The sequence below is a fragment of the Polyodon spathula genome, chromosome 3 (genome assembly GCF_017654505.1).
Source record: "Polyodon spathula isolate WHYD16114869_AA chromosome 3, ASM1765450v1, whole genome shotgun sequence".
Taxonomy (NCBI): domain Eukaryota; kingdom Metazoa; phylum Chordata; class Actinopteri; order Acipenseriformes; family Polyodontidae; genus Polyodon; species Polyodon spathula.
This window is the reverse complement of record NC_054536.1, coordinates 40584296-40608941: the sequence shown is the minus strand read 5'-3', so window position 1 is coordinate 40608941 and position 24646 is coordinate 40584296. Positions and strand designations below refer to the sequence as shown.

The following is a 24646-nucleotide window of genomic DNA, read 5'->3' as shown; positions in this document are numbered from 1 at the left end:
AAAAAAAAAAAAAAAGCTCCAAAAAATTGTTGGGATTATCGGAAGCAAAGCAATAGCTTCCACCCTTTCGGTTTGTAAACAAATGAATGCGACCTGAGCCGTAAGTCTTACTGGAAAATAAGCGCCAAGACCCCGGAGACCCTGGATCAGCGCGGACTGGCAGTCAATCCGTGCTCATGGAAATGAGGTAACAGAGTCTGGCTCTTACTGTGTACAGTTTTTTTTTCATTTGTTAATTTTTTTTTCTCCAGAACAGTTTTCTGTGTTAAATGTAAGTTCTGGAGCCCACTGAATGACTAGCGGTGTCTGGTTTCATTTCATGTTTGATCCGTTTCGCCTTGCTGTCAAATACTCCCCTTTTAAGTTTGTTTAATTCCTGCCAGACTGAAGTTTGGACATCAAATATCTGGTTTAAAGAATTTTGCACATGAAGTTGCTTGGTTGTGTTCCTTGCTGAAAACAAGTTTCTATTTAAAGCAGAGGAGAGGGTGGTCCCTGGGGACAAGACTGGATGGGCAAATAACTGAGAATTCCTTTGATGTGGGCAGTGTGTGGCATTCTTTTTTATTTCTTTGAAAACATGGACACAGTAGCAACCCTAAAAACGTAATGCTCTCTGTGTACCAACAGTGTGACTAGTGTATCCTAGCATACAGTGTAGTGTTTACTGTCAAGGGAAAACAGACTCGTACAGCTCGCCAGATGTTCAACTGGCTCTTGTGGGTTCATTTCTAATTTATATTTATTTATTAATTACTTTTGGAAAGCTGTACTTTGCGGTAACGTAATTATTTCAAACTCTAAAACAATGAATACGAATTTACAATTTTCACGTGTTAACAGACTGAAGTCTTTGGTGGTCCGTATTTGTCATAATGGAAGTATCTCTCTCTCTCTCTCTCTCTCTCTCTCTCTCACTCTCTCTCTCTCTCTATATATATATATATATATATATATATAAATATTTTTTGACATGTATTCAGATATAAAAATCAGATGTTTATAGTCGCTATAAATGACAAAAATGCCTTGTGCTTAATTACTGTCTTGCCAGAATTTACGAGACAGTTTAAAAAAATGGCAAATGGAAAAGAGTTCTGTGTGATATGTGAGATTAAGATTTCTCTATTTAAAAGTTTTAGACAGCAAAAAGTAAACAAACCAGATTATGCACACACACACATGCATAGAGATCTATATGGAAAGCCATCTGGGACAAAAATGTGTGTGCTGCTTTAGAGCGAGCTAGAATCTCGTGGGACAGAAAAAAGGGAAGCACGTCAGTACAATGCTTCGCTTAAACAATACCTAACTTCCTGAAACTGTATAAATTTTATATAGACTGTATATATTATATTTGTTTTGTTGATACCTTCTGTTATGTGGAATGTAATACAACACCATTTCTACGTTTGTTTTGTTTGAAGTGTTTAAATTTACATTTCAGATTGTTTGCTTGTTCAGCTACAAAAAGGCACAAGTAAACCTCATGCTATTCATGGAAATGTGTCGATGGCCACTGTTTACTGTGAAGAAACAGCAATGGCAGGGAATGGGAAAAAAGAAAAAAGAAGTAAACTGCATTGTCAACTTTTTGTACTATTTATTTCGGGAACAACAAAACAGCTTTTAACTTGAACTGCTATTTGGCATCCTTTGTTTTGTAGTTAATTCACTGGGGTAAAGTAAGCTGTACACAACTTATTCTTTACTCCTCGGGTATTCTTCTATTTTAACATGTTGCATACTGTAAGGTCTTGCTGTAAAATAAAGGCACACACACAGGGGCCACGCCCCCTGCTGCTATGCTGTCTCTGCCTGCGTTCAGAGCAATATAACGGCTTTTAATACTTTTTGAAAAACTAATGACTATCCATACAAATATTTAAATTAAATAAATTTCAATAATCCGAACATTAAATTCCTGTGTTCGTCCCAGCACTAATAATATATATATATATATATATATATATATATATATATATATATATATATATTAGGGATATTGATGATTACTCAATTAATCACATCTGTGGGCTTTGATTGATTAATTATTGATTGATTAATCTTGTCTACCTGAGTGTGGAATCAAAAACCAATGAACGAAAAAGAAATATTGTAACATGGTGGAGGGCACTTAGTGGAAGGTATGCACAGTATCTCAGAATAAAGAAAAAAAGACTCATCGGTGCTTTTCTTTCACGGCAGTACTACAAGTTTATCGTATCAGCTTAGTCGCATGTAAGTTGATTTTACTTTGTGTTCAACTTATTTCTTCAAAGAGTATCAGAAAATGTATAATGTTGAAAACCTTTTGGCATAGTGATTTAACTACAGTGTATATAGTTTGAGTTTGCTGCTAGGAGCATTAAATCCTTAGATGAGAAGTTAAATTTCTATTGCTGGACATGTTTTTTGTTATACTCCGTCAAAAAACACAATGAATCAGTCGTTAAAAACCTGCATACAAGAGTGAATCAAATAAACAAATACATCTTGACACAGCACCATTGATTTTTTTATTTCTCTGCCTCCCCTTCCAATGAAACGTTCAAATTAAAAAGAGCGAGTTGTGAGCCCTCCCAACCCATAAAACACCACAAACAGCAATTAAAAAGCAAACAGGTGTGATTAATCGATCAGTAGAAAATGTCAAGATTGCAACCCCTAATAAAAAAGTAAATATAAATATACACAGGACTACACCTCCCAGAAGGACACTGGCTAAAAAGCTCTAATTTGATTATTGTTTAATGACATTTGTTAATTGTGTCATTAGTAATTATCCCCTGCACCTGGCTATCATTGTAGATTAGAGGGTATTTAAAGAGAGCAACCAGTCTGTTCTGGGCTGCTGGTGTGTGTACAGCCGTAATTATGGAAGAAGGGTAGTGTGAAACATTTTTGAGGTGTGCTGCTGCAGCTGCAAAAAAAGGTTTTGCTACCAGTAAACGAGCTTACCTGTCCTGTTATTAGAGAAGGTTCCAGCCTGTGTTAGATAGTGCTCGAAAAAGAGCTAGGTGTTTGTTTTGTTTTTGTTATTGTTTATTAAAAATAGCGCATAAGTGCTTTGAAAAATCACGTTTTGTGTGTGGCTGGGTCATTTAAAGAGCTGAAAAAGAACCTGAAGGAAAGTCCTTACCTTTAGAATAGAATATATATATATATTATATATATAATATATATATATTATTATATATATATATATATATATATATATATATATAAAAAATCAGTAAAACATCATTGAGTTTGTCCAGCAGTAGTCTAGCGGTTATTAGCTCCCTTCCTGGACCTGTACCTGCTTGGTTTATCCAGAGCTCACTTTCCTTTTTAAACTACAAAAGATATTTGCAGACAACCCTTGATTTGATAAATTAAAAAACATCTTCCTTCTTTAAATGAGTCACCACCAGAAATATGCAGATGTAGGATATAGGACGGACATGTACTGTAAGCATTGTTATCTAAACTTGAAGCATAGGTTTGTTTTGATTATGTTTTCTTGTTTTCTGATAGGAAAACATTTTACTGGAGCTTTTATAGAGTCAGGCTGATACAATTTCAGAAATGGGAACAGAGATATACTTTGGAGCAAGCAGTTCTTCACGCAAGCTGCTAGAAGAGAAAAGCATCAGCATTGTCTGATGTAGGCATGCTGTTGATTACCCATGAAATGCAAATCACTAATGCTGCCATGTCCCAGTCATTTTTCACTTTGTACTATAACATGGCTGCCTGGGGCTAAAGCAGTTAGCTATTCAAGACAATCTGTGATCTGAGAGTTAATGGACAGTTTAATAACAAACAGGTTATTTATGAAGAAAAAGTGGTTTGCATGCTTCATGTAGAAATCATTTAAACTACAAGTGTAAAGCTTGGGCAATTTAAGTGTAAGTTTATGTTTGCTAGACCAATTTGTATGAATTTTTTTTTCTGGTTTGCTCCAAAAAGTTTGTCAATAGATATTGAGACTGAGTCTACAGGGTTGTCGGGGAACCCGTTATGTAAATTACCTACTGTTTTCAGCAAGTTCTGTGGATTTATTATTGACTGTGACAAAGTAATACAGGATTGCAGCAGTATTGATTTATTGTCCCTGTGGTAAATTGCACTGTTTCATTGACTGTCCTTATTACATAAATGTGTCTGGGAATATCCTGCAGCTATGTAAAGCCTGAAGTAGCTTACAATAATGACTGTTGCGAAGTGAGAGAAATGTTGATCACCCATATTTCTTCCTTGGTAGGGCTCTGTTTTGTGTGTGTCATCTTATGTCTAGAAGTTTGGTGGACTGTGGAAATAAAACTATGCCAAAAACTGTTTTGTATCAAAATTTAATTAATTTTTTTCCTTTTTTAACAAGATTCGCCATGCTGTCTTCATGCAAAGGATTACTCACCATGTAGGGAAGCATGTGATCAGGTAAGTTTTGTGATAAATAACTTTCTATTTACTTCTATACATTTTCAGTATGTATGCCATAAATCGGATTCTGATTATTTGCTGAATGGTCTTGCTACACCTTTAGGTCCCATCGTTTATAGTTTCCAAACAATGTCCTGCTAACCCAAGTAGATATGTAGCTATCCCAGATTAGTCTGTTAAAATCCTTTTTGGCTGTCATTTCTGCTGTTTTTTTTTTTCGAATTACATTTTATAGTACTGTATATTAATTTATGCTTTCTGTCTTTTGAATGTCTGTTTATAAGGCCTTATACACCACAGTACATTATGTTCACACGTCTCAGTAGAATGTGTAGTACTGCTGCTGTCACTTCATATTGATTTTTGGTTGAAACTACCTGGTCTTATTATTGATCTTCCACAAGTGCAAATAAATGAACCATGGTATACCGTCATTATGATAGTCATGGGATATTTAGGTCGGTGCCAGTGCTGTAATGTACCTTAACCGTGATACACCAGTGTACCGTCCAGCCCCTAATCACATCCTTGTTACTGAAAGTTAGAAGTTGAAAACGTCCCTGTTGCCTCAAATGATCACTTAGAAACATCTTGTATTACCAGGATGTGACACTGAAACAAGATTTACTAAGAACATTAATCTAAAGAACAGGAATGCATGAACTCATAGCTAAAACTAATATTCCATACCCATACCAAGTTGTTTTTCTAAGTAGTACTGTGCCCTACTAAATCCAGATTCCTAGTGTCAGGTTAGTTATTGGGGAAAAATACTGTGATCTGATGAATAATCTCTATACTGTTGAAAGATCATCTACAATATCTATCTCTGTTTCGTAAGGCCATCTATAAGCAAACCTCATAATCAGGTTTGACTTACTGGAAGGGAATTATGTTTTCAAAATGGAAATTCATTTTGGTGAACTTAGTTCACTTTTTAAGTATTTTTTTACTATTTTTAAATATTTTTTTCTTTGCTACCACACCCCTCCTGCCCGCCTGCAAAGACCTTATGTTGAGTCAGCCTTGGTAAGTTTGAAATGTGGTTACTCCCAGATTGTGTTCAGTAAAACCTTTTATGTTTTCAGTTTACAAAAAAAAAATCCAAACCTTTTAATAATACCGTTTTCTCCTCAAAAACACAAAACAATCTGTCCTGGTATTGTCAGATTTGCGTGGTATATAACAAAAGAATCCAGTTGGAGGACTTTTTGTGGAAACTTGTAGCTCCTGTTCTTGTTCAGTCAGGACATAAAAGAAATAACCGAAAGGCCATTTTCTGCAGAAAATGTTGAACCCGCAGAACTCTATTGACCCTGCCCACATTGGGGTAATTTAGAGATCTGAGCTTTGTAACTATCAAAGTGAGTCATTGACAAACGTCTAGTATTCCCATCCAATGTGAAGCTGCGCAGAAGAGCCTCCTGTTCCTTACTGCAGCTGCCAGAAGGAAATGTATAGACAGAAACTGGAAGATAATACAGGTTTTGTTATCGTGGCAAAGCTGTCAGTGTTAGGAATATAAGTTGCAGACAATCTGGGGGTTTATATCACAGTAAAATCAACCAGATGTGAGGCTGTATGTCTCGCAGAGTAACTAATTACAGGCACAGAGTCTGGTCCAGTATCTCAACATAATGTACCTTTCAAGTTTTGTTACTTGCATAAAAGGCTGTGTTGCCTGCAGATTTCTTCTTGTCTGTTTCACCTTGAATAAGAAACTCAAGTAGACAACAAACACTCAACAGTTGAACTTGAAAGAATGCCTTTTTTTGTTTTGTTTTGAAACAGCTTGCTACCACAAAAAGTGAATCTCGGTTAAAACACCTGCTCCAGCGACTGCCGAGTTATTGTCCAGAATCTATGGTAAGCAAAATTCTTTTTTTTTTTAGTCTTTTTTCATTTTTTTTCAGTCACATCCCCCACAAAAATGTTATTGTAAAAATTAACCCCAGTGATAATGAAGAGAACTGGAAGTGTGGATGGTAAAGCATAGCTACTTTAAACTGAAATTTTAAAGAGAGGGAGTTTAAAATTATATCTTCATTTTTGTTTTACTGTTCCCTTTCCTTTATGATGTTAGCAACCATTATGAATGTTTCTTTACTCAAATAATGTGGGTTTTGTTGCCTTTTATCCAAGTTCTGGAGTTTCTCTTCTATTTCTTTGCCTGCAGCACATAAAGCAAACATACATTTCTGTACACAGATTTAATCACCTTTTTAAAAACTGAAAATGTCAAATAATAATTAAAACAAAGCACAATGTTTGAATAATTTAAACTAGAACCATTCAGATTGATTGCTAATCTCATAAAAATGGAGCACTAAAAATGAATGCTTACTGTTAAATTGGTATAAGTCGTGTGCATTCAAATTTCCCAATTTGCTTTGTTCTGTTGTAGGGTGAGCTTTGGGTCTGCATCAATGCCTCCTTACCTGGTAAGTCTGTACTACAGCATATGAAATTGTCTATATGCAACAACATCATGACTGAACTGTTCAATATTTTGCTGTATTTAGTAATGCCAGAAATATGTATACAAGGCACATTTGTACTCGGTCAGTAACCCCAGTGTATTGTTTTTGGCACCAATCTAAAGCAAGTTGTACAGCATGGAGCCTGGAGGAGATGCATAGTGTTTGGATACCACTGTTGGGCCAAAGTAGTGATTTATCTCTGTAATGATTTTTAAAAATTTCCCTGGGACTTCCAAATGTTTTTTGTAGAATATGTTAAATACCAAACAGTATAAAGTAGAACAGCTGAAATTTGCACAGCAGACCCAATTCACACTAGCTAAGTCATTTTAGTTAATATGCAAGATATCAAGCAGACAGATCTTTTAAAAATACATACTTTAGGTAAGGTGTTTTAGATAATGTGTGTACTGACTAAAATGCATTTGCTAAAGTAACAGGTATAACTAGGGCTTCTGTTTCTCGGGTTTTATTAATTGTATTTTTCTGTGCTTATTTTTAGCTATTTTCGAGTTTTATGTAAATTGTTTTTTTCGGGGCTTTCGTTTTTGATTTACTGTATGAAATTAGTGTTTTTGGTTACTTTCCAAAATTCTTGAGAGTTTTTTTTTTTTTTTTTTTTTTTTCTGTCAAAATATGTATAGTATTAACACACAGTACTTGCAGCACTTGTTATACCTTCTTTCCTTTGCTGTCTTCCACAACGAAATCCCTATGGTCACGGGCACATTCTTCTGGGGTTTTTGTGTGTAGGCATTTTTGTACATTTCACCACAATTCTGTTTTAAATCCTCCTTGTCTTAACTGTAATACAGCTTTAAATCCCGCTAACAAGCCTCCATCCTGATTGTAATCTCGTTTTAAATTTCGCAAGCAGAGTCTCCAATAGAAATGTAGGAATGAGCCATCACTCAGTAGTTGGGGTGAGTTTAAAGAAGTAGTTTTTATTTTTTAATGGGAAAAGGTTAAAGTCAGCGTGAATTGATTAACCATTTCCACAGTTTTTCTGGTGTTTATTAGCGATTTAGTGATTTAATTCTCGGTTAAAACCGAAAATCAAAAGCCCTAGGTATAAAAAATGAAGATTTATACATAACTGTACACAAACACGTTTGTGTACTGCATACTGTTCTGAGGAGATGAACACTGCAAAGATTCTTCTTTCAATGCACTTTTATTTTGCAAGCAAAGGTGGTATCAGTCTTTACCCTGCTGCTTCTCACAGCTATCTATTCTGTTTAGTAATTTCTTCAAATAGTAAAACTACATTGTTGTTGCCACCAACAATATCTTATTGTCTACCTTTGTCTAAAGAAAAATGCTAAATGTAAAAAAGTTAATTCTGAAACGTTTCTTGTGTTCTTTTTTTGTGACACAATGTAAAAATAAATCACGATTATGTATTTATTGCATTTTTTTCTATACCAAAATATTTGACGAATCACACCCATAAAATCTGTTTTGCTCCAGAAATGTTGGCGGCCTGTTGCAACGGTTTTTTTTTCATATGCAAAAAAAACACATAATAAAAGGCTGGCAAACATTTATGGCTTTACAGTATTTGTTTGCATAATACATTACATAGGCTACAAAAGGTTGTTGATAAACAAAATTATCAAGTAACGATTAAAACGAGGTGTTTTTACGTAACAGGATGTTCTGTATTTTTTATTTATTTATTTTTAACTATAATTTGAAATATAACAATTTCTACTAATGCAGGAGGACCTGCAAGATACTTGTTTTGGTTCGTCCACTGGTTTTCAGCTCTGAGCAGCCAGCAGTGGATTGCCAAAAACGCTGTGATCTGCTCATCCGGGCGCGGGGGACGTTGTGGCATCCCGACCCATTGAGCCTTTGGCTCTGGGTCTGGCCGCTGAACGGCAATATTTGAGCTGTTGAGGTTATCTAATAAGGTAATTGACACCTTGTAGAATGCTGGAGCAGGGTCCAAGCGTTCCCAGTATGGGTACAAGTGGGGTGTTTTTTAGACGTGGTGCCTGCCTAAGGGTTTTGACCCCATGACCTGTCCCATGGCAGTTATGCTGCAGTTTTTGCAGGACCTGTTTGATGAGGGGAAATCATCCTTTACATTAAAGGTCTATTTAGCAGCCATTTCAGCTTGCCATATCAAAATTGATTTTTCCCAGGAGCTCATTTTCAGGTGGGGCAGTTTTTAAAAGGAGCTCACTGGCTTTGGCCACTTATGAAGGACATTGTCCCTCATTGGAAGGTTAATGTGGTGCTTTAAGCACTTGTGAAGCCCCCTTTTGGGCCCTTTCTTGCTTGCAATCACATCTGCTAAGTGGGTGAGTGAAATGCAGGCATTTTCGATTGCGAAAGCCTGCTTACTTTTTGCAGAAGCCAGGACAAAGGTTACACTTCGTACCAATCCTGCTTTTTTGCCGAAAACAATTTTGGTATTCCACATCAACTAGACTATGGAATTGGAGGCTTTCCATCTGCTCTTTTCCAGTCTGACAAGGAGCGACAGCTCCATACGCTTTGCCCGGTGTGGGCACTAGCGTATAATGTGGACAGAAATAGACATTCTGAACAATTTTTTGTCTGTTGTGGGGCGAAGTCCCATAGTAAAGCTCTGTCTAAGCTGAGGCTATATTAATGGATTACGGACACAGTCAAGACTGTGTGTGAGCAATCCAACTTGCCTTCTCCAGAAAAGCTCACTGCCCGTTCTACCAGGGGCATGGCAAATTTGTGGGCTTTGTTCCAGGGTGCATCTGTCAGAGACATACGCGATGCTGTGGTGTGGGGCACTCCCCATAAAGCAAAACCACAAAACCCTGGCTTTGGAACAAGAGTGTTAAGGGCGGCTTCAGGGTCGACCCTTGCAACATAAACATAGAGGTCAGTTGTCCCTCAGTTTTTCAGTCCTAGTTACTTGTACTGGGGTTTATAATGCTAACGCACAAGGTAGCCTTGCTTAACCTTGTGGCATTCCAGTTGGTTTGCAATATTGCCTTGCGACAGCTTTCGTATTTTAATGGTTACTTTTTGTACTTGATAGGGAATGTTAGGTTCTTATCATAACCCTGGTTCCCTGAAATAGAAATGTAACCATTAACCTTCAAGATCACTCTGTCCATGATTGCAGAAGTCTTGAAGGAAAAATGATGATGATGTCTGTGTCTGCAGTCCAGTCATACCCTCGGGGGCGGGCACGACTGCGTCACAGGCTCTGACGTGCAGCTTTGATATATGTTATTCAGGTTATTAGGCTTTTTAGAATAAATACAAATATGGTAATGGTTACATTTCTATTTCAAGGAACCAAGGTTATGATAATAACTAGGGGCCTACCTAAATCGCGATTTTGTGGAAATCATGAAATTGAGGGGTCACCGCGAAATTCACCTCTTTTAGGGGCCAATGCGTACCGAACAAATACAGAGAGGAAAAAAATAAACATTCTTTAAATGAAGTACTGCACAACGCATGCATTGCACTTAAGAAAGAAAAAACAAACAAACAAAAAATGTTCACAAATAACATTCTCCAAAGCAGTTAATGTTCTTTTTTACTATTCACTATTCAAGTGACAACAAAGCCTAACCCTTTTAATCAGCCTATCAGTGTGTCTGTACTGCTTTTCTGTGACCTGTACTGTGCAGAAGGGGGTGGGACAAAGTTTGTGCTGTATTATTATTGTTAAATAGTAGAAATGGACGACAAAGCAAACAAAGCAAAGTGTATTTCTGTGATTGATCGTGTCAAGATATTTCCCAAAGATACTGTACATGTGTCACAAAGACGGCTGGAGTGGGGGACAAAATAAAGAGACAAACAAAACGGACTACCACTAAACAAACACGGTGAGCTGATATTTTTAACTATTATTACTATTATTATTATTATTACCTCCGTCTCCAATCCCGTTCTCCACTCATCGAACACACAACCCTGAGTGAGTGAAAACATGCTGCTTTTATGCAGCTGCACCGAGACTCAATTGCTAATCAGTCATTCAGTTGGAGTCACGATACAACTGCACGTGAATTAATAAAGTGCAATTGCCCGTGCTCACATATTATTACATTTTACTTTACTTTAATCGTCGTGCCTAAATACACATATACATTTTAAACACTCGTGTTACACAGACCCGTTTATATCCCGTGTACCAGTGACTATACACCAACATTAAACACACAACATACAACACAAAATACACACAGGGGCGGGCACTTTGCCACAACATGCAAATGGAGATAATTGTTTAGCATATCTTAATGTGTCTGGAGAAAATACGATCGATCGCCATTTAGCTTCAGAATCACACATTAAACAAAAGGCTACTACAGAGGCTGCTGAACAGAATGTAAAAGAAACAGCTTTCAGAAATCAAACTGGAAAGTCAGTCCAGACAAAAAATATTCCTATCTTGTGTAAGTTATATCAGTACTACAACGATCTAGCACAGCCACCTCACTTCAACCTGCTGCTTACTTTTTTGCAGTTGGAATTTTAGACCCGAATAGTCACGTTTTCTTTGTTTTGACTCAGTACTAATAAAATTAATTATTGGATGGGATAAGTGACATAACGAGCGTTTTTCATATATTGCCTTTATTAAAGTATGCCAGATGTACTTGGGTAAACAATTTTTTGGGCTGTTTCTAATCGATTTCCACATCTGTATAACCTGGCAAAGCTTTGCCTTACACTTCATACCAGTTCGGTGGATGCAGGGGGATGCTGCATTTGCCTTTAACAAATGACAGCACTCTGTTTTAGTAAGGAAGCAATTACCACTATTTTTAGGTGTCATAGTGTTCTGAAATAATGTCTACTTAGGTTTATTTAATGTTTAAACAGGTCAGCGGAATGTCTGCGAAATCCTAATTTTATTCTGCAACCTACCTGTGAAAAATACGTAAATTTAACCTAACTCTCTGAAGCAGCATCTGTGACTTTAGGTAGAGATCACCATGCGAGTGCATCCTAATCTGTCTGTGTACTTTTTGTTGTTTTAAAACTTTTAAATAAAGGGTTAAGAGCTGCTGTGTAGATCCTCCTTTTTTTTTTTTTTATTTATCATTGATCCCACACATCAAGCGGAGCTCTCTTTCACGTGCTGTTTTAGAAACTGTTGTGCAAATTCTGGCAAAGTGATACTGGTGCAAGGCAAAACACACTGTTATACAATATGTTCTTTAATTGTGTTATTTCTGGCGGACACAGACAATTTTTGCCTTCGAGTAAATGTCAAGAAGTGTTTGTTCAAATATTCAGATATTTGTCCCAGCACTACTCATGCTCTGCATAATAGGGCTTAAAGAGTAAGTAGCAGGGTTCCGAAAAATATAGCATTATACATCCCCACGTGTTGCTATAGCTGTTTAAAAAAAATGTACCTGTAATTTATCTTGTCATTGTTAACATCCTGACAACTTTTTACACTTATAACTTTAAAGTCTGTTTCAGAGTTCTTTTTAAAATGGCCGCTCTAGCACCAGTGTTTAAGATTTGTCCTCTAAATCACTATGAAGAGTAATTAAAAAATTAAATAAAACTAAAAAGAACTGCTCTGGCTTTTCTGTTCTGTACCACATCTTGGATCGTTATTGCTGTGTTAACTGTTTGACAATGTGGGCAATAATCCTTACATTATCAGTGCATTAGAGTGGTCATTTTGAAAAGAGCTTTGAAACAGACTTTAAAGTTAGAAGTGTAAAAAGTTGTTAGGCTGTTGACAATGAAAAGAAAAATTACAGGTACGTAAGCAGTTGTAGCAACACGTGTGGTGTGCTTTTTTGGAACCCCGCTACTTACTCTTTACACAGATCATTAATCATAGTACACAAATAAATGGATCTTGTTTTTTATATGCAGGTGCGCCCAAAAAATCAGAGAGTTGGGTTGGACTTGGATGTTGTGAACTCACCATTGCTGTTGAATGTCGGCGTGAATGCAAATTGGTAAGCTGTAGTGCCGTACGACGATGTATGACTTTAAACTTACCTGCGCTCCTAGCCTTTTGTACCACACGTTCCTGACTGTTTTTTGTTTTTTTTTTACATTTTTTTTTTGATTACTCATAGGCATCCTCCAGGAATGATATTTCAAAAGTATGCAGAAAGGACCGCGAGGTATGTGATGTTGTGCTTTGTATTGATCTTTCTGAACTCTCTAAGCTGTTGTCAATCTTACACCTGATTTGAAAATCCTGGTGTGTTGAATGTTATCATTATCATATAATATTTATACATTTGGTTTCCGCAGACTGCTCTTTACAGCTGTATCAACAGAAATGAGAGTGAGTATATATTTTTTTTATTTCATTGAATGTTTTATTTTTTTTTTTTTTTTTTTTTAAATGTCATAGCTGTAATACTTTTATAAAAAAAAAGTGTACAGTTGCATATTTATTTCTAAAGTTTGGAGAAGCATGCTCATAAACACATCTCAAAGATTTTCACCCTGTTGTTACTACAGTACTAGAAACTTTTTTTCTAAAATTCATTGGTCTTTTATAGGGATGAGTGTTCAGATTGGTCTACAATTCCCATCCTGTGTAAATATGGTTAGATTGAAATGTTTATTATGCCTTAATGCCTTAAAGTTCTAGTTGCCCAGAATACTCCATCTGCAACAACTGTTTTATTGAACAGATTTTCATTTTTGTATTCAGACTAGATATTTCTAAAAATAAATGCTGTGTAACCTTTATTGAATGTACACTGATTGTCCAAAACAAATTGAGAATGCAAATTAAAAGCCGTTACGCATGCTTTATCTTTTTTCTTTCTGGAAGGAAACTACAAAGAGACACACACCACACCCTTTGTTACCCACATGTTCTGCAATGTGGCATATTTAAGGACCAGTAGCTTTGTTTACATGCCTGAGGGGCAAGGTTGTGACCGCTGCTTAACTGAAATGGCCACAGCTGTCATAGAACTCGAGAATGAATTAAATCATTATTTTCTTTTTCTAATTCGCAAAAAGGCAGCCAAACTCTACACACTCTTTGTACCCATGTAATATTTAGATTTGTTTCCTTTCATTCCAGTGGGCTCAGTCTGCTGCAGTTATGCGGGGCGGCACACAAACTGCAGAGAGTACTGCCAAGCTATTTTTCGGACAGACTCTTCTCCTACCCCTTCACAGATTAAAGCAGTTGAAAATTACTGCGAATCCATCAGCCCTGAGTTAATTCGCTGTGTTGACAACTACACACGGTCTTACCCCATGAGAAATCCCATCGATAGTAAGTGACAGCTGTATTGTGACTTCAGCTTTTCCTTACTGCTAAAAAATAATGTCCAGCTTCATTTTATGTAAAATGTGTAGCCTTTTATCTTTTATAGATGTACTTACCTGTCCCCTCCAATGTAATGCGACTAATGGTCATTTCTGACGATTTTGCAGGTTTGTATTGTTGTGACAGAGCAGAGGACACGTCCTGCCAAACAGCTTGCAAAACAATTCTGAGGACCATGACGACGGAGAACGAAATCGTTGATGGCCTTATTGAGGGCTGTAAGAAGCAGCCTCTGCCACAAGATCCGCTGTGGCAGTGTTTTCTGGAGAGTTCAAGATCCCCTTTCCCTGTAACTACTGTGGACACACCCCCCTCGCCCAAATTGCTTTGCTGTTCTAAAGCGAATACAACTGTCTGTAGGTTAGTTAAAAAACAAACAAAAAAAAAAAAACAGCAACAATGTTGGTGACATGAAAGGTGGCCATATTTAATATCTATTGTGACTGTCCATTCAGCACTTTCAAGTTTGCCATCTTGCGTTTACATTTTGTATTTAAAAGCTAATGATTTGGTATGTTTGATATGGGTGCCAACAGTGCCCCTATGAGGATTTTGTTTTTGATACACCCAAACGACTTTATGCCAGACCTCTATATTCAGATTGTTTGTTTTAAACTCCCATCCTAAATGATCAAAGTCATTGCTGCAAATAGGTACCGAATAATTCAGACCATATTATATTAGGAGTTGTGCTGCTTGCACTAAAAGACAGTACAGAACACAGGCATGTCCATAGAACTTTGATAAAGACCTAGGTGTAGCTAAAAGTAAGTATCTGAAACACATACTTAAAAGCTAGAACAACATCTGAGTCAGTAAACACTATATTTGTTCCACTACAAACTCTCTTTATGCTTATACACCAGTTGTAAGACTACCCTTATAAAAGTTTACCATAGTAAGGCGTAATAAAGTGTAGTGAGGTATGGAAAAGCATATTAATATACGTGGTAAACCAGGGTAAATTATGGTTAAAACATGGTATTACCATTGAAAAAGCAGGGTAAAAGTGCAAAAATACCATGGTAAACTTGTGTAAGGGTAAAAATAACATAAAACTTTTGTTTGGATTGTAGAATGTAACCTGCAAAAAACCCAAATAACAGATCTGACCAAGAATAAAATAGGTGATACCCTAAACGGTTGTGCTGTTTGTCCTTATATTAAATGAATAAGCTTTACAGCTTTTACCCTTTTGTAAAGGAGGTTAAGCTACCTGATAGACAAAGATTTGACATGCATTTGTAAGGCCAGCTATTGTTCAGTTTACAAGCTCATTGCTACTGCTGTAAACAGTCTGTTTGTACCACAAAAGGATTCCAGTTATCTTTAGAGTAATTATTGTTTTTGTGATTCTATTTGTGTTTTAAGGCTAATTACCTGTAATTATGTTTTGGCAGAGATTTGTGTAGCAAAATTTATAGTACCAGCTGGGGCAGTACACAGAGTTGGCAGGAGTTTGAAAGCCTCTGTGAATATAAACCTGTTGAAGTCTCAATGCTAACCTGTCTGGCTGATGTACAGGAGCCATGCCAGTTGGGCTGTAAAGATCTCTCTTACTGCACCAACTTTAACAACAGGTAAAATGATGCATACTTATTTCTATGATAGTTTAATTACCATCAAAACAACAAAGCTTTGCGGTTATTTTGATTGGGGTACTTAATTTAATAATCGTGATATGGTTTTGTTATCCATTGTTGTTTATCTTCATACCAGAACAGATTTTTTTATATTATACCGTCATCGTACTATACTTGGTTTTGGTAATGCGCGTTCAGTAACATTGTTCCATGGGTCAAAATGCGCTATTCCAGGGACAAATTGAAGAATCATCATCCTTATCTCCTGTGATTCTGTTGCAGCTTGTGGTAAGAAATGCTTATAGCACAACAAATAACACAAAGGCCAGTGAAACTTGTTATTCAAAATATATGCCAACCAGGTTAAGGGCACAGAACTACATCAGTGCTTCCCCCGATTGTCAAAAGTACATTCTCAAAACTTTCACAACTGACTGTAAGTAATCTCAAAGAGGTTATTCTGTTTATACTGTAAACTTTTTTGTATACAGATAATTTACAAATGCAGCATAAAGTCAATATACACAACCTCCAAACTATGACTGATAATCTCAGCAGCAAACTGAACTCTCTTTATTGCTTAATCAGTAAAGCCATAGCTTGCGGTCCTGAGATCCTAGCATTGAGTCAAACTGTTGGAAAGTATTTTAACACAAAGGTTTCGTTTCAACTTGAAATTCATTGTACAGTTAAGCTATTAATACTGGTACTCACATTGCTGAATGAAGAGAGGTAACCACATAAAACACACATTAATAGTATGTTGTTCAACAACAACTTCTAAGGAATTAGTAATAGCGTTAGCATATTGGCAAAACTTTTGCACAGTGGATTAAAACATCTTATTTGTGCTACAAGGCAATCTTAAGGGCAACACTTAACAGATAATTACAATTATTACATTAACAATTCTAGAAAGAAAAAAATAAGGATGACAAGTAGAACAATAATTCAATCTTTATTTTATATAGTGCCTTTCATAGGGGACCACCGTTACAAAGCGCTTTACAAGACACAGTAACAACAAGATCGATAATATTTTAAGAACAGAGAAATGCAAAATACATGATACAGTTTTAAAAAAAAAAGCATAATACATTAAATACAGTGGAAAGTGCATAACACATGATAGTAGCATAATACATGAAATAGTACGTTAAATACAGTGGAAAGTGCATAATACATGATAGTAGCATAATACATGAAATAGTATGTTAAATACAGTGGAAAGTTCATAATACATGATAATAATGTAATACATGAGCTAATAGCAGGTGTAAGGCTTGAAGAGCATGGAAAGCAAGAGAGAACAGGTCGGTCTTGAGATTTGATTTAAACAAGCCTCTTTTATCAGTCGAAAACTGGGGGCCACGATTAGGTTATTAAAACAGGAACATTTCTGTAATCCTTCTAAAATTTCAGTTTAATTCATATTGCTTATTAGGTATGACATCAGAAATTATAGCATAAACCCTCCTTAATCACCATAAAATGACAACCACTGGTGTGGCACTTTGAAGTTTGTTGTTAACCCATGCTAAAATAAAAAGGTCAGTGTAGGTGGGTATTTTTTCAGTAATAATAGCGTTACTACCATAGTGTGCTACCTCTATTTTTGTAAACATATACATTTTATCTTAACCTAAGAATCTTTCGACGTTTATTTCTGTGTACATAATCTGTGTAGTCATAGTAGTCAATGCATTTCAAAGAAATGCAAATATTTGGTGAATTCATATTTATTTTATAATGTTGTACAGTCATTGCTATTTAGAAAATGCAGCTCCTGCTGCTTGAACATATAATATAATTTCCTTTCCAGATTTCTTTACGTTATTATCGTAACACTGCAGTTTTTTTTTTTTTTTTTTTAAATTAAGGTTTCTGCATGGCTATGCAGTAGACCTGTCACTCAGAGTCTCTGTTCAAATAAACTTCACCAGCCCTACAATAAGAACAATATTGCTGTGAACCTGAGCCTAATGAAAACCAAATACATTGCTAGCTAGTATGATGATTACCAGAGTTGACACAAAATCCAGATTTAGAATATAACTACTGCGGTACATGACAAGAAATACTGTGGTTCATTTTGACTTGGTTACAGCAGCATAGTTATTTTCATCCCAAAAAAATGCATTATTACAATAGAAGAACAAAAAGTTGCTCCTTTTTAAGATATCAAGCTTTGCCTTTCAAAAATAATCTCCAAATTGTTGCAAAATTCATTGGTACAATACACTTAAAAATATTTTTATTGCGCTGCCAATTTCATGGAAATACTGTAACTGATTAGACCTTTTAAAATTATAGTTAATGATATGGTATAACTTGCTTGCTTTTTAAAGTTGGTTGGTGTCAGTGTGTCAGTCTTTAATTCAGCTATAAATCGTATTCCTTGATCTCTCTTACTCGTTTGAAGACCGACAGACCTGTTCCGGAGCTGCAATGCCCAGTCAGACCAGGGAGCCATGGACGATATGAAACTCTGGGAAAAGGGAAGCATCAAGATGCCCTTCATGAACATTCCTGTCTTGGACATCAGAAAATGTCGCCCGGAAATGTGGAAGGCTGTAGCTTGCTCTCTTCAAATCAAACCCTGTCACAGCAAGTCTCGGGGAAGCGTTATCTGCAAGTACGTTTGCAACGATTAAGCACGTGTCAAAATTATTCAGCATAAGCTTTTTTAGGATTGAGATTATTTGCCAATATTACTTAGTATTAAATGATAGGTAAACTGATTAAACTGTCATACACGTTTTTGATTTAATACTGGCTGCATTCACAACGACATCTGGCACCCACAATAAAATGTTATTTTTCTAGATTTGTGATGTCATCATACCGTCATTGTACTATAATTTTCTAGATTTTGGAAATGTGCATTGAAATCATGGAACACCTGGAGGGGATAGGCATGTGCCAGGTTTGTGCCATGGGTCAAAATGTGTCAAATTACAGAGGCATATTGAAAAATCATCATCTTATTGACACAGAAGTACACTGCCTTATCTCCTGTTGCAAATCTTGTGTTAAGAAATACTTCTAGCCAACTTAATCACAAGTAATACCAGGATCATTTTTTAATACACATAAATTCTAAATGCAGTATACAAGTTGATACACATACAGTATCTCCAGACTGTCACTGATAAGTCACTGAACTCTCAACAATGAGCTCTCCATTTAGGTCAATCAGTAAATCCTTTGCTTATGTTCCCTGAATTTCCATCAAATCCTGCTGTTAAAAAACTATTTTAATACAAAAATACCCCTCATAATGATTATAGTAGTTCTAGGCTTTCTTTGAAAAAATGTATTGATTTGAAGTTAAGAATCACACATGTTGTAACCAAAAAAATAAACTTAATTTAATTAGCCATAGCGTGAGCATGACAGCAGAGCTTTAGCATAGCACAGTAAGAAGTCCCTTTTGTGCTATGAAAGAATCTTAATAGAAACATTTAACAAATAATTACATTTAACCACGATTTAAAAAAACAAAAACAAAAAAAAACCAGATGGTCCAGTTACCTCTGCTATAAACTGGGATGGGCATGATTAGGTAAGTAAAATTGGAATGTTTCAAAGTTGTGTAAACATCCTTTTTAATGAAATGCACATTTAATTATTGGTACATTCTTATTAATATAGCCCCTCCTTAGTTACCAGAAAATGACCCACTGGCATGACACGTTTGTTGTAAACCCTTGTCAAAACAAAAAAGAATAGGGTCAAGTGGATTCTTTTTTTGGAACAATAGCACGACAATGATAGCGTTGTAAACGCAGCCACGTAGAGCCATTTATATTTTACTATTTATTCATCTGTACTTGCATATTCTCAAGAGAAGCATTTAGTTTCAAGGTAGAGGGCCAGTAGTTGGCTTGGCAAACTTGGCAAAACATGTTGTTGCTGTCCTCATTAAAAGTCGTGTTTCTGCAACCATTCGTGTTGAAAATGGCACTTGCATTTATCACAGTACAGTAATCCATTGCTTGTCCGACTGCAATGGGATCAGAGTAAAGGCGGATATGTAAAATGGTAGATAAATTAGTCCTGTTTGAAATACCATTATACACAACTGTCACAATTACTATATTCACATAATTATTGTTTTGAGATTCAACTTTTATTAGGGAGCTCCCCTATATTCCTTGTTTAGAAAGATACAGGGTATTAATGCTTGTGATAGAGTAGCCGTCTGCCGTGTGGATGCTTGCATTTGCTGCTGAGTGACAGGCAGGAGATCGAGACGGATTTTGAAGTTGATACGCCCCGCAGGCAAACAGGATTTATTTACATATCAACACACTGAACAGCTCACGTGACACTACCAGCAATGGTAGCACACAGAGTACAAACAACACTGCTGTATTGGTCTCAGGCATGACTGATGCTGAGGCATGGTCTGCAAGATATGTGGAATGCCATTTATCTCAGTCGTCATCATTGCAAGCATGACTCCCTAAAGCATCCTGGTATCTTCAGCACTGTTGCAGACCTATATGTGGCTGTGAAGCACTGTTAGCTAGAGGCATTCAACTTCGCTTAATGATCCAGTCTCCTAGTTAATACTACTAGTAGTTACATGTCCAAGATGGAAAATCACACTTGATTATTATGTAATATTTCAGGGATGGAAATAAGACTCCCATTGCATAGCAGTTTGAGCTGTTACACCTGAGCTTGTTAATAACACACTGCGACTAATCAAGCTTGTATTAAAACCTGGAATGGTTAAACTGCTATGCAATAGGAGTCTTATTTCCATCCCTGTAGTTGCTTGCTGTGATCTTTGTACTGAAGGCTAACCCCGTTCTGTTTTACTGTAATTTTCTTGAACTCACTAGATGCACGTCTTGGCTAATTCTTCAGACATGGCCATAAATCACATTCTTATTTTTCTACTGGCTATTCAATTATTTTTACTTGTTTCTTTCCATTCAGGTTTTATTCACGTTCAGTGGTTGTGCTCAAAGCACATTGACATTGAGATATTGAAACTTTTGACCTCGCTCTCATTAGTCAGAATTCTGCCTCACCCAGTTCTTTTTAAACTTACAGCAGCATGTTTTAGATGCTTAACTTTGCATTTGTGTCATTTGCTTGATTTCACAATCTAGTCACTTGTTTCTGAACACAAAAACAAATAAATAATACCTTTATGTATGATTAAAGGATGTATGCCATAACAATTGATATTGCTTTTTAGTAAGAATTGTTTTAAATACTACAAAAATAAGTCTATTTATCTTAATAATATAAGCAGTCAGATCCCAATTAACGACAAGGACAACATTTATTCAGATGTATTTAAATAGATATTGTTTATGTATTACTATCTCAAATATCACCTTTGTTGGTTCACAGTATGATTTAGATTCTCAAAGATCTTTAATCCAAACTGTTGTTAGAATGTTTGAGAAAAAAGCACCATAAACCAGAAATACACAGCTCAATTTAATTTAAGGGCTGTTAAGTGATTGTATTGTACGATAATAATTGGTGGTTTTTTTCTTCTAGAATTTTTTTTTTTTTTTTGGGGGGGTTTCCTTTGGCCCCTTGTGCTTACACAGATCCGTTTAAGTCGTGGGTGTTTATACAGTAAAATAACACTGTATATGCATTTCACTCACCAAAACTATATTATAACAATGCACCTGGGACACAAACTTTCACATGCAGCTTTTCACAATGGTATTCTTAGGTCAAACTAAAGTACAATTATTAGTACAACTATAAAAAAAAAAAAAAAGGCAATGAAATGAGGTCTTCCATAAAACATGGGGGCTCCCGAGTGGTGCATCCAGTAGAGGCATTCCGCGTGGAGTGCAGGATGCTCCCTATAGCCTGGAGATCGTTGGTTCGGGTCCAGGCTATTCCATTTCCAGCCATGGATGGGAGTTCCCAGGGGGCGGCGCACAATTGGGTGAGCACCGCTCGAGGGTGGGGAGGGCTTAGGTTGGCCACCACGCAACAGCGACCCCTGTAGACTGGCTGGGTGCCTGCGGGCCTGCCTGCGGGCCTGCCTGCAAGCGGCCCAGATCTGCGTGGTCCTCTGACACTGTAGCTCTGAAGGTAGCTGCATGGAGGACCTGCAGACTGAAAAGAAGTGGACGGCTGACAGCACATGTTTTGGAGGACACTTGTGCTTGTCTTTGTCGCTTACAAGCCAGCGCGGAGATTGCAGTGGTGAGCCAGGCGTAAGAAATTGGGTATTTCAAATTGGGGAGAAAATTGGGTAAAAAACAATTGGCGATTTCCAAATTTTATTTAAAAAAAAAAAAAAAAAAAAAACATACTAGCCCAGAGGATACGATTGCTGTGAACGTGCATTCCTGAAATTGAAGTGTTGTTGTGCTGCATTTTCTCAAAGATAGGGGGCACACAGTGTAATGCAGTACCACTCGTTGTGTTTTTACAGATCAGACTGCGTTGACATACTCAAACATTGCGGAGACCAGAGTAAATTTCCAGAGGGAACAAGTCCTGAAACCATTTGTGACTTCCTGTCCCCTACAGATGATGCTGAGTACTGTATTCCTTTGGAAAGATACCTCAGTAAGTAAGAGTAGAGACTGCTGTCTTTAAACACACTGGTGACTCAGGAGACACAGTTGGCTGTGTTGACACAAGTGAGCGTCTTCTGTGGCAGCAGAAACCTCCAGAGGATGTTTGTGCTTATTGAGAAGTTTAGAAGGCTGTCCGACTTTAATGTGTAGAGAAAATGATGTGTACTTATACCAAGAAAAAGGTTGTGATGCAAGTTTTAGTGGTTAGACAGCACTGTATAATAAATAACAACAGGAAAAAAACTTTTCATGAACATTGTAATAGATCTTTGCAAGGGTTGTCTTCTACATGGCAAACAAATCAAACAAACAAATCTTAAAAAAAAATGTATGGGGAAAATTTAAAAACAAAAAAAAATAAAAAACTGATATGGTGACCCCCATTTTTCAAAAATTCTCTCTTGGGTGACAGAATTGCTCAGGTGGAGCTTGAGGGTCCTTTTGCTATTCAGTAAGGCTGTCTTGTTTGTTTATCATTAAGATGATTACAATAATGATTTTTACAGGCCCAAGTTCACTGGGAGACATTTTGGAGGAGGTGATTCACCCTTGTAATCCCAACCCCTGTCCAAGTAATCAGCTGTGTGAAGTGAACAGGAAAGGGTGCCAAACTGGTCAGGACTGCCTCACGTTCATCTGTGTGCAAGGTAACATGTTGGGACAGTATTGTTTTATTTAATGTTTTTAATTGAAGCTTTGGTAGGGTGCACAGTTTTATCTGAGCCAGAACTTAACCAGTTACCCAACATGATGTTAGGAGCTAGTTTACTGTAGGAGAGGTCTTCATTTTGATAATGCATTGTAAGTTACGGGCCCCATGCTATTAGCAGCAACTGTGCTTATAATGTCACTGAGAGTCAATGACAAAGCATTCTAAACATTTAAACCACAACAGATTTTATAGAAACATAAAATAAGTTAATATCAGGTTTTTGTATTTTTTTAAATTTATATGTAATGTCTTATGTGTATAGTGTTCGGGGACTACCGCCATTAAAGTTGAAAGTGTACCTTCTCTTGCACACTTTGTATGGCAGACCCAACTATGTTTGCAAGCCTGACACAGCAAAGAGTGCACAAGAAATGCACTCTCAACTTGATTAGAGGTAGCCACCAAACACTTATAAACATACACTAAACCAAGGTCCTGAAGAAGACTCTTTTGAAGATGTGGAGTTATAGAACTCTGGTCCCTGGTCAAATTGCAGTACAGGTCAAAATTCTGGCCAAGCTAATTCCCAAACTAGACCAATACATAGGAACTGAAAATCTCTGTTTTGATATCTTTAAATGTCAATAATTAAAATGTTACTGTAGTTTTTCATACATTTCAGTAATTTCTGTTAAAAACGCTATTCAAAAATCTTCATTCAAAAACAGATAAAGAAATAACATGGCACATACAGCGCTAAAAGATTTTACAATAAATCTAAATATTCCGGTATCTTGATAAATATTATCTGGAACTGATGTAAGAGAAAATATTATATCTACAGATCTCATTGCACTCAACAAATAATAGTTATACAGACTTATACCAAAACAATAACAATATGTTGTAATATCCTTGAATATACTAACCTAAAATCTAAAACTCGAGCTATTAATTGGTCTTGACTGGAGGCTGTTTCAATAGTGTGCCACAATGCATGGTTAGCTTTACAAAATGCTGTGCTTATTATAGTCCGTAGCGGTTGTCGTGGCTCAGTTACTAACAAAAGAATGTATATTCTCCTAAAGCCTGGTCCAGAATGAATTACTTATTGGCTATTTTAATATCTATACGCCACCAGCCATAAACAGAAAAAAACACAATGTGTTGTGGTCTGAATCCGTGCTCAAGTTTGTCAGTATGTGTCGCGTAATCATGTAACCCACTATTTAAGCTAAAAATGGCAAGACATTTAAAAATGAACTAATTTCGACACACTTAACAAAGTTGGTGCCAGTGCTGCAAACTTGAGGGGAATACCAGTGTCTCACACGCTTAGGGCTTGTTTGAATGAAGCTGGAAACAAATAAATGCATTTCAAGCCGATGTATCATCCTCGCCGCTTGCGATGCTCAACTACATCTACAAGGGAAATTTGTTGGACCTGTATCCTAACCACACTATTGCCTTGCGTCTGCTTTTGACTGTGCCGTAGCATCAGGGGAGAGAATCTTTTCTTGCCTGAACATGAAATTAATCAAAAACTATTTACTTTCTACAATGTCGCATGAGCGTTTGACTGGACTAGGGCAGGTATCGATTGTGCATCAGATTTGAAGAAAACTGAATTATTCAGTGACCAC

General features: G+C 36.6%; 1 protein-coding gene across 2 annotated transcripts in view; it reads left to right on the top strand.

Annotated features, from left to right (window-relative positions):
* reck (reversion-inducing-cysteine-rich protein with kazal motifs) overlaps window positions 1–24646 on the top strand; it is a 62079-nt gene that overhangs the window by 13671 nt on the left and 23762 nt on the right. For both annotated transcript variants that reach the window (XM_041245243.1, XM_041245242.1), the window contains exons 2-13: window positions 4367–4425; window positions 6220–6294; window positions 6833–6869; window positions 12762–12847; window positions 12971–13018; window positions 13152–13185; window positions 13942–14139; window positions 14301–14553; window positions 15594–15773; window positions 18199–18411; window positions 22204–22340; window positions 22858–22998. In XM_041245243.1, the coding sequence (XP_041101177.1) occupies window positions 4367–4425; window positions 6220–6294; window positions 6833–6869; window positions 12762–12847; window positions 12971–13018; window positions 13152–13185; window positions 13942–14139; window positions 14301–14553; window positions 15594–15773; window positions 18199–18411; window positions 22204–22340; window positions 22858–22998 (1461 nt within the window). The remainder of the gene's footprint in view (window positions 1–4366; window positions 4426–6219; window positions 6295–6832; window positions 6870–12761; window positions 12848–12970; window positions 13019–13151; window positions 13186–13941; window positions 14140–14300; window positions 14554–15593; window positions 15774–18198; window positions 18412–22203; window positions 22341–22857; window positions 22999–24646) is intronic.